This window comes from Lotus japonicus, chromosome 1 (assembly GCF_012489685.1).
Source record: "Lotus japonicus ecotype B-129 chromosome 1, LjGifu_v1.2".
Taxonomy (NCBI): Eukaryota; Viridiplantae; Streptophyta; class Magnoliopsida; order Fabales; family Fabaceae; genus Lotus; species Lotus japonicus.
Genome location: NC_080041.1, coordinates 52,583,767 through 52,594,745, shown reverse-complemented (window position 1 = coordinate 52,594,745; position 10,979 = coordinate 52,583,767). Strand labels below are relative to the sequence as shown.

The 10,979-nt window shown below is 37.3% G+C and overlaps 1 protein-coding gene across 1 annotated transcript; it reads right to left on the bottom strand.

The window, feature by feature from the left end:
• Positions 1-938: 938 nt before the first annotated feature.
• On the bottom strand, positions 939-3,486 carry LOC130718582 (cytochrome P450 71AP13-like). The gene is made up of 2 exons (XM_057569227.1): positions 2,449-3,486; positions 939-1,707 (listed from the first exon to the last, which is right to left on the bottom strand). Exons 1-2 carry the CDS (start codon positions 3,283-3,285, stop codon positions 1,513-1,515), a joined length of 1,032 nt encoding a protein of 343 aa, XP_057425210.1. The 5' UTR covers positions 3,286-3,486; the 3' UTR covers positions 939-1,512.
• Between the last annotated feature and the right edge of the window lie 7,493 nt (positions 3,487-10,979).

The following is a 10,979-nucleotide window of genomic DNA, read 5'->3' as shown; positions in this document are numbered from 1 at the left end:
AAACATTCCCTCACAACTTGTAATTATCGAATCTAGTTCCTGTCCTATACTCATGGCAGCCGCCAAAGCGAGCCATCGTTCAGTAACAAAAGCAAGAAGTGCAAAGTTCTAGAGAGACTATAATACCAAAACCAGAAGTTCAATGTTAGATAGAGAAAGCAAGTGCTAATTTTTTTTCTATTCTGTTACTATCCCCTCCATGACTCCATCTTGATCTTATCCTCTCATTTGCTTTTCTGTTTTATCTCATCTCTTTATTTTGTACTCTTCACACTTGTATTTGGGATGCACCCCTTGTGCTATTTGAATATAAGTGATTGGCTTAATTATCAAAAAAAAAAGTTAGAGAAAGCAATCTCTTGATCTATTGTGGATAAGATGTTTGATAGTAGTGCTACTACCATGACCCTCATAAGCAGGGACTCTATCATAATAACCAGACGGTGGTACAAACAAGTGTCTCTGATGAATTTGGGTGAGAATCACCTTCACCAAGGTTGCCACTATGACCCATTGGGACACCATCAATACCAAGGCCCAGTTGAAGGAGTTTTCGGTTGTGATGGTTCTGGGTGGGGGTTTGGGTGGTGATGATGGTTTTGGTGGGAGAGGAAGGAGGAGGAGGAAGATGAATGAAATTTCTGGGTTTTGGAGATGAAGATATGAATTTCTAGGTTTTGAAATAATTATGAGGGCAAAATGACTTAATTTGATGGAATAAATATTTGAGGGACCGAACTAGAAGTAAAAAAATCCATAGGGACCATTATAGATCAAAAATAAAAAAAATTCCAAGGACTACAATCTTTATATTTTTTCAGGTACCATTTTATATTTATGTGAATAAGTTAGGAACCAAAAACATATTTAAATATAAATAAATTGAATAATAAAATATAAAAATTTTAATTCATTATCTTGAATGTGATTGGTCCACCTAGATCATGGGTTATTTAACCCAAATATTATCATGGGTCATTTAGACAATATATTATGACTCTTAAAATGTTTTTATTACCTTTAAATTGGAAAATGTTCCGTTGGGGAGGTGACTTCAGCTTTTCCATATGGTCGTATGCTTTATATAAGTATAGTCATCTTGTTTTGGTATATAGATAACTTGGTTTTTCCAACTAAAATTCTGAGCATTGTTGTAGAGTCTCCAGTACGTTCTGGTTCTGAGTGCACAGTACCTGACGTGCAGCTGTGTTAACCTTGGGGAGCAAACCCGGCACTGGATTGCACCGGAGGTCTGCCGGAATTTTTGCTTTCAAGGCAGTGGTTCTTCCACGGCGCAGCTTTCTCCCTTTGTTTTTCCTAACACCCTGAAGTCAATATTACTCTTTAGAAACCTCTCTGGTTTAAATACACTAGGATCTTCCCAACTTTCTGGGTTCCTTCCTACTGCCCAAGCATTCACAAAAATTCTTGTTCTAGCTGGAATTTGTACCCGTCTATGATAACATCTTCCATGGATTCCCTTGGGACTAGAATTGGAACTGCGGGATGCAATCAAAAAGTCTCTTTGATAACAGCACTCATGTAGTGTAGTTGTTGCAGATCACTCTCTGCAACAACTCTTTTTTCTCCCAGGATGCTCCGCACTTCGTTTTGAGCTTTTTCCATAATATGAGGATTCATTAGCAGCTCTGTCATTGCCCAATCAAGGGTAATGAAGGTTGTATCAGTTCCTGCAGCAAACATGTCCTGCACTAACACAAACAGGAGACACATGGATAGTTTTATGCTTTACTTCTAACACACTCTCACGCAAACACGGCCATCTTTGCATTGCATGGACAGCGAACATGTCCACCTGCCTTGTGAGTTTGGTTTCCAGTTGGGGAATCTCAGAATTAATTATGATAGAACATTTTCAATTTTGAACGAGAATATATATAGATGTTTATGAGTCACTATGGGAATTGATTTCAGTCCTAAAATCAATTTTGCTAAGAGCTAGATAGATAGAGTAGCTTTTGCGTTGACCATTATCAATTATGAGATTTTATAACTAGATTTAATAGTACCGTACAAAAATAACATTTTCCATAAATGTATCCAAACATAAATCACCTCACTTTCAACTCACTTTTTCTACAATCAATTTTAGCAAAATCATTTTATTCTAAATCAATTGGAACAATGTTGATTCAAATAAACACCCACATAGAGGAATTAATACATGGAATTAGATTTCCCACCCCCACGATAGATTTCCCACCCCACAATTTTGGTTTTTTAATTTCCGAATTATTTCGGGATTTCTAATGAGTGGGGTGGGGTGGCAAATCTAGGGAAAGTGTTTTAAGTATGGTGACATTTCTAATGAGTAGGGTGGCAAATCCAACTCCCTCTAATACAGTGTCATGAACTGACTATCAAAAAAATTAAGGTTTTTTAACAGATATATCCTAAAACATTAGTATTATCAAGGCTTTTACTTACCAAGATGATTGCCTTGATGTTATCAGTGGTGAGAGGCATCTCACCCGAATCATTCTTCTGCACCTCAAGCAAAACATCCACTAGGTCCTTATGCTCCTCTACTTTATCTGAAGCCAAGTGTTCATTCAGTATCTGATCAATGAGTTGATCAAATCTTTGAGAAGTGTCTTCAAGTCTTGATTTCATTCCCGTCAAGCTGTGCATGAACTCCAAGGAAGGAAAGAAGTCCCCAAAACTGAATCCACCAAGTAGTTCCTGGTACTCATCAAGCATCTTTTGGAACCCAAATCGTTGATTGTCTCCTCCTTCAGAAAAGTCCCTTCCAAATGCTACCCTGCAAAGGACATTGTTTGCATACTGATTCAAAATCTTAGACAAATTGATTGTTCTGGGATAAGACCCTGCCACCCGATGAACCAGACGACTAACTTCTTCTTCTCTAACAGAACTGTATGATTGTACCCTTTTAGCACTGAGAAGCTCAAGGATGCAAATTTTTCTGATATGCCTCCAGTAAGCACCATAAGGAGAGAAAACAATGTCTGTCCAGTTGTAAAAGAGGTACTTAGCTGAAAATAGTTGTCGGCGGTTTGCAAGTGCAAGGTCATGGGTCTTCAACACCTCTTTTGCAATTCTAGCTGATGAAACAACGACTGTTGGGATTTCACCAAGTTGGAGGAAAATTATGGGTCCATATTTCTCAGCAAGGCCTTGAAGAGATAGGTGGGGCATGGTTCCTAACTGGTGGAGATTTCCAATGATGGGTAGGGTAGGAGGGCCAGGAGGGAAATTGGATCTTCTGCAGGTTCTTGACTTGTTTATAGAGAGAAGTTTCATCGATAGAGTTATGAAGATGAAAACAAAGAACAAGAATGGTTCTTGACTTGTTTATAGTCTTCCTTCAGCCATTGGAGAAGAGCCATTTGATAAGCTGAGAGGAGTGTAGTTTGCAGAATGCTAGATGATGTGATGCTAGTGTTTGAACCACTTATGGAGCAGTGTTTTTATATATAATATCCTCACACTAGCGTTTTTCCCCTTACGCTGCACGACGAAGTTTGATATTATAATTTAGACATCAATCAATATTTTGATTATAAAAAAGTTGAGATATTAAGAATGAAAACAATTATAAAAATGAAGATATTTTAAAAATATAAAGATTTCAAAAAAAATGAATTAATTGATAAAAATATTCATTTACGCACATCCGAGGTACAAAAAAATATTACTTACTAAGATGAAAACCACCATTGTTGCACGGCGAAGTTTACTACTGTGCTGATTATATCAGTCAATTCATTACTTATAAACAAAACAAAAAATTTGAAAAAAATTTCAATCATAGTAAGGATGAAGACTTTAAAAAACTTAAATTTACACCATTGAAGAAAAATATTTCTACTTGTCATTGCACGGTGAGTTCTACTATTATATTTGTGACATTAATCAAATACCTTAGCTTCATTGCCGTTTTGATATCTTGTTTTACCCATGCAGTACATAAAGATTTTTTCTTACAATTGATAAAGAGAACAATCTACTTAAGAAATTAATAAATACTTTTTTTCCTTCATCGGAAAATAAGTAAATACTTTTATATACATACACTTGTAAAAAATTATTAAAAAGTTATCCAAAATTTGAAATTATAATAAATATTATTTTTTAATTAGTTCTAACATAAAACTATTTTCATTTAAAAGGTTACTTCCCATGTGATCTTTTTACGTGTAATTTGATTAAAAAAAAGAGTATATATAAACATTAATATTTTCTAATCCTCGTACTTACAAAATTATGAAAGTACAATTCTATTACGATTGTAGATATTTTAGAAACATAAGTTTAGACACTGTAGAGCAAAACTTAAAGTGTGTTTCAATTGAAAAACTGTAGAGCAAAAACTGTTTTGTTATCAGTGAAAAACATAAACATGATACAATATTGAACTTGACCTGATAACGAGATTGAAAATGAAATTTCAAAAAAACCTGGACAGTCAAAGTATCAATAGTAGATGAAACCAAAATTAGATAAATATATCACTTATCATAAAAGCCTATCACACCCTAATTACAATGATTGCATTGATTCTTGAAGAAATGACTGAATTAAATAATCCTAGCTTTTCATTGTAAAAAAAGAAAAAGAAAGAACCAAAATATAATGGGAGATCTATCTCCTGCAATTTAATAACTAATCTAATATTTCAAATACTTCAAGTCTTACAACATTAGCTATGAAAGGCCAAAGTCTTGAAGTCATTCATCAAGGCACATAAGGGCTTCTCTGTTAAAGCATTCATCATGGCAGCAGCCTAAAAAAACAATGAAAATAAGCAGGGATATAAAGCATTGGGAAAAAATCATCTTTGGATAGATCTCCAAATATTTGACATTGAAATCAAAACCATTTTTTGACATAATTTAAGGATTCACTAACATTGGTATATGTGAATAAAATGGGATGAATCAAAGAGATAAAATCAAGGATTCACCAACATTCATGATGTGCCACACAATACTTGAACTGCTCAGATGAAGATAGAGCAATGCTTTTTAAATCCTTTGCAAATCCGTCTATGTTAAATAGCCAGCCCCTGTTGAACAAAATGAATAAAATTTCTAGCAGAACATTATTCTGTAGTATTAGATTATGATCACTCAGTATCTAACTCATCTCCAATGTATCAGATATGAAAATGAGTAGGAGGAAGATAAATCAGATATCAGAAGCCATTTCGTTTTAAGATAAGTTAATAGAGCTTCCCCTGATCACTCTTTTCCTAGATTAAAATATAAATTAAGAAATCAATTATTAGTAGAACCATAAACATGAGAGGAGATGACTGTAAACAAAAATGTAAATCCATTCTAAGATACAATCATAAATTTATATCGAATTGAAATAAACTATACATGTAATGTAGCTTGGATATCCAATAAGATAAGCTAACAACCCATTGAAACTTGAGCCATTGAAAGAGAATGAAGAAATACTTGGCATGTACCTTAGTCCCTTCTTAGGTATATCCATCGCAAGCTTCCCCTCATGAAATTAAGGAGATAAAGATTCAAATGAAATTAAAACGTGGAAAATAGATGGTGGTTTTTTTTTTTTGGAAGGCCAAAAAAAATGAAATAAATAATAAAGCACCCTAAGTCCCCAACAACCTACAAATAAACGGTTCCCACCAAAACAGGAAAGAAAAAAAAATCCTAGAAATAAGGCCTAGACTAAAAACAGAGAGGCGATAGCAACACCTTGTAGTCTTGGACACAAAACAATCATAGCCTTAACCAATACTTCAAAAGGTCTCACCAATCAAAACCAGAGGGAGGAATAGGAGCCAATTCCGTTTGCCTCTTTGTACATGGTGGTGATAATGTATTGAAATACTTGATGTCTTATTTATTTATAGTAAAAGCCTCATGGTTACTGTAAACATGGGCTGGCAAAATCAACCAATAAACACAAACTGATTAAATACAATTACTCAGGTAGTTGAAAGCTATAGAGGGAATCAAGAAAAATAATGGTATTGGTGAATTAAAATATCAAGCACCCTAATAAATAATCATCATGAGCTTTGAATTGGCCTAATTTCATTGGTCAGCTAAGGAGGCAATAATTTTTTTAATCTTCAATCATATGAAAATAGAATACAGATAGATAGAATTCAAATTGGAATGAGCTAGAATTCAAAATGGATATAATTACCTTTAAATCTCATTGGTGGTCAAGGAGGTGGAGTTGAAAAATGAATATAACAATGTTTTAACGTGATTTAAAGAAAAAGTTTGATTAGTCAATAAATTGGTAGATGGACACAAATTTTACGAAGTCATTAATATAAGGAATAAATCTGAATTAAATAAATCAAAAAAAAAAATAGGTAGCTATTACATGACTACCCTCAAATAAATTTCAATTTTCAAATGTGCCACTTTGAAGTTTCCTTAAGAGGAAATGATGATTTCTTTTTGAATTATTTAATTGTGGAGAAAATTGGTGAAAGATATCTCAATATGACATGTGTCCCTCAATGCTTGCCAAGTTCTTTTTTTGGGTGAATGATCACTTTCGTCCCTATTGTTTCACGCGTCGGGCATTTTAGTCCCTATTCTATAAAAATGTTACCCGTAGTCCCTAATGTTGTAAATCGTCGATCATGTTGGTCTCTGCCTCTGCTCTCGTTAGTGAACGTTAACGACAAGGCTGATTTGGCACGTTAAGGGTACCAGTGGACTTGCCACGTGGATCTGACCACTTGAATTTTATTTTCTATTTAAATTTAGACATTTCCACATCATTAAAAATAAACTGACTAATTAAAATAAAACATAAGCAAAAACTCTTTTGATTTTTCTCCTTTGTTCTTCATCTTCTTGATTTGTTCTTCATCTCATCCTCATCTTCATCATCTTTCTTTTGTTTTTCTCTTTGTCTTTTTTCTCTTTTCTTCAACCTCATCTCATTTCCATAAATTAATCTTCAACCCAAAATCACAAAATCCATTCTCTTCTTTTCTCTGTTCTACCACTATCATCAATTAAACTCAAAAAAAAAAATCAGACCCAGAAAAAAATCTCAAACCCAGAAAAATAGGGGATAAGATAATCTTCAACCTAAAGCCAATAAATCCAGAAATAAACTACAAACCAGAAAATTGATAAAGAGAGTACAAATTCTCAAATACTAAAATCTCGGTTGAAACAAGCATAGGATAAGATAAACACAATCCAAATTAAAACCAATATAATCCAAAAATAAGATATACAATTGCTGCTGGATTTTTATATACCAAAAAATGATCCTCTATACTGTAAACAACCAGCAAAATTCAATTCCACTGGCAGCAACCTCCTAAGAAACTACACCAACAAGGAACAAAACCAACAAATATCCCAAACCAATAATTGCTGCTGGGTATTCACTTTAACAAGATTAAACAACATGAAAACTAAATCAAGAAACTAGCCCCTTCCAAATCTCCCAATAAATACCCACTGTTCTGTACTAGGGCAAGCTTACGTAAGAGAAAGACAGAAAGTAAACCCTAGCAGAGCACTAAAATAGCAAAACTACCATAAAGGGAATATTCTCATTAATGCTAAAAAAGTTGGTTTCGTACAAGTGGGTGACCTCCCCTTTTATAGAGGGGGTGGTCATGATATGGATCTTTCCTATATTTGGGCCTGACAATCAGGGCCCAAATCCCTGTACATATAAGACAAATCCAAAGGAATCTTCCAGCTGGCTTGTGGGTCCATCATCTAAAGGGGGGGCAATGAAGCTCGTCGTGTCGCCTTTCCCGCCATGGCTATCTTCAATGGTTATTTGTTCATTTTGGGCGGGACATAATCTTCTTTATGTCCCGCCCAGTCCACATGCCCCCAAGACATGAGACTCGAGTAATTGAGTCGAAGTGTCTTCATCATGTTACCCAATAGTTCGCCTCTATTGTTTATTCGTTCATCGCCATTTTACTTTCGTTGTTTCATCGCCATTTTCACGCTTCGCCACCTTTGTTGCCGTTTCAAAGATATGTCGCCATTAGTTATAACCGTCAATCACGTCTTTTCAACTGACGCACGTATCCTTATTTTCCGGGATTTCGTCATCATTTGTTATAAATGCGATTTTCAGTTGTGCGTCTCGAGGAGTAATGTCTTTTCGCTTCCTACCTTTTCGAATTTCAAATCCCACGATCCCACGATCTTCCCCCATTCATTCTCTCTCCTCCTTTCTCTCTATAAAAACCCCTTTTCACTTTTCATTTTTTCACTTTCTTAAAACTTTTGTTCTGAAAACCTTTTCACCGCAGCTTTCATTCCCTCTTTTGAACTCCGGTGAACCTTTTCTTCCTCCGGCCGTCGTCATTGCGCGGTGCTCCCCTATCTCCGACGTTCTCCTTTCTCAAATCCACAGTTCTTCCCCTGGTTAGTTTTTCTCTTTCCTGAGATTCTTCGTTTACTTCTTTTTTCTCTGACTCTGTTCATCTTCTTTCTTCTTTTGACTCTGTTCATCTTCTTTTTACTTTTAGTTTGTTCGTCTTCTTTCTTCTTTTTATGAAACTGCCTCGCATGTCTTTACCAAACGCTAGCCTTTCTTCCCTAGAACTTTCTTCACCCTCCACGGAGGAGGAAGTTGTCGCCCCCTCTATAATTGAAATTCATTCCTCGCCTTCTACCCATGATGATTCCGGTCCCGCCGGCTCTGTAGACTCAATTCTCTCCTCTAATGGAGATTTGTCTTCACCTGAATGGCGCTCTGACGTGCATTTAGTTGAAGATAAATGTCTGTTGCATTCTATCTGGAGCAGCGTTGGGAGCATTAGTTCGCTTCGAATATCTGCTCAAGGGTTCACGAAGATAGATCCCGCCACCTCGAATAATGAAGATCATCTGTTGAATGTCCTCCCATGTGGCGAAGATGACTGTGTTCTGTTGCGTAAAGAACCAGCCGATGAATCGCCCGATTTTTTCTTTGTTTATGGCTATTTCTTCTTAGACTTGAACATCAAACTTCCTTTCTCGCCGTTTATATGTCACGTTCTTTCTTTTCTGAATGTGGCGCCTTGCCAACTCCAGCCCAACGCCTGGGGTTTTCTCCGCTGCTTTGAAATTCTTTGTGAACACTTGAGTTTCACTCCAACCTATCCTTTGTTCTTCCTTTTCTATAAATCAGTCACCACTAAACCTACTTCTGTGAAATGGGTTCCACTATTAGCCCGTAAGAACATGAGTCGGTTCACCGCCCTTAAAAGCCATTACAAAGTATGGCAGAAGAAATACTTTAAAGTTGTGGAGTCGCCCGAAATAAAGAACTTGTTCCGAGATTCTGACAATAATCCTCTCTTCCCTTTTTACTGGACAAAGAACCCTCGCCGAAAAATATCCGTTTCATACGACGCCTTGGATGAATCTGAACAAGGCGTCGCCGATTACCTCCGCACACTACCAGTAATTTCCGGTCACGACTTGATTGAGGCGTCGAAATCCGGCACTTTAAATCAATTTTTTAGTAAGTTTATAATCTTTGTACGTAACTTCTTTTTCTTTTTGTTCATGTATCTCGTCTAATTGGTGTTTTCCGTACAGCTACGATGGGAAAAGGCAAGGTTGATGCGAACCCACTCAAGATGAAGGAGTACCTCGCCCAGTCTGCTGCGGCGGCGAAGAAGAGGGCCGCCGAAACTGAGCAGAAGAAGAAGAATGAAGGTACTTCGGGTTCTGACAACGTCAGGGACCCTAAACGTCAAAAAACTTCAGGTGCTGCTGGTGGTAAGCCTCTCCACCAATCGACTCTTGATTCAAAAAGTCATTCAGCTGAGAAAAAGAAGGGACATGACAATGTCCCCCCCCCCTCAACAAGATTCAAGCACGCTGATCAACCGCCCATCAACTCCATTTGGCCAGGCTGGCCCTAGTTCAGCCATTGGTGGCGAGGCTCCTCCCCCCTTGCTGAACTTGTCGGATCCTCACTTCAATGGGCTGGAATTCATGACCCGTACTTTTGACAACCGGATTCACAAGGACATTTCCGGTCAAGGTCCCCCCAACATTGCTTCCATGGCGATCCATCACGCGCTTTCTGCCGCCAGTACTGTGGCGGGAATGGCTCAGTGCGTGAAGGAGTTGATCTCAGCCAAGAACCGTTTTGAGAAGAAGGCAGCTGATTACAAGACAGCCTATGAGCGGGCTAAAACTGATGCTGAGACTACCAACCAAAAGCTGAAATCTGCTGAGGAGAAGTGTGCTAAGTTAACTGAGGACTTGGCTGCTTCGGACCTGCTTCTTCAAAAGACCAAGTCTCTTAAAGAAGCCATAAATGACAAGCACACTGCCGTTCAAGCCAAATATCAGAAGTTGGAAAAGAAATATGATCGCCTGAATGCTTCCATCCTAGGGCGTGCTTCTCTCCAATATGCTCAAGGCTTTCTGGCGGCCAAAGAGCAGATCAGTGTAGTTGAGCCGGGCTTTGATCTTTCTCGAATTGGGTGGCTGAAGGAGATCAAGGATGGTCAAGTAGTTGGTGATGATGACATTAGCCTCGACCTCCTTCCCCAATTCGATGATGAGAGTGAGCCTGAAGAAGATGGCGAGGATGGGAATGAGCAGCACAGGAATGAGCAGCACAGGAAGGAAGATCCCAAAGCTGGGACAAGCCAGGGCAACAACGCCAACAACGAGAACCTGGCTTGAATTTGTTTTTATTTTATGAAGTTGAAATTTTTCTTTGGGCATTGCCCTGTCTTTTATTTTCATTCCAAATCATGTATGGGCGTCGCCCCCTTTTCTCTACTTTAAATGGATATCATCTTAAGTTCATTTGTTGTTTTAGTTGTTTCCAACTTTCGTTGTTACTTTGGTTTACATACCTTAGCCGATTTTTCGACGAGGCTTGGTTTCTAGTGGCCACTAGAATTGCCAAGGCTTTTAACTTTTGAAGGCGATACTTTCTTATTCCGAAAGGTTTACTCGCGGTATTGCATACCTTGATACAATTTGCATTGCATGAACTCG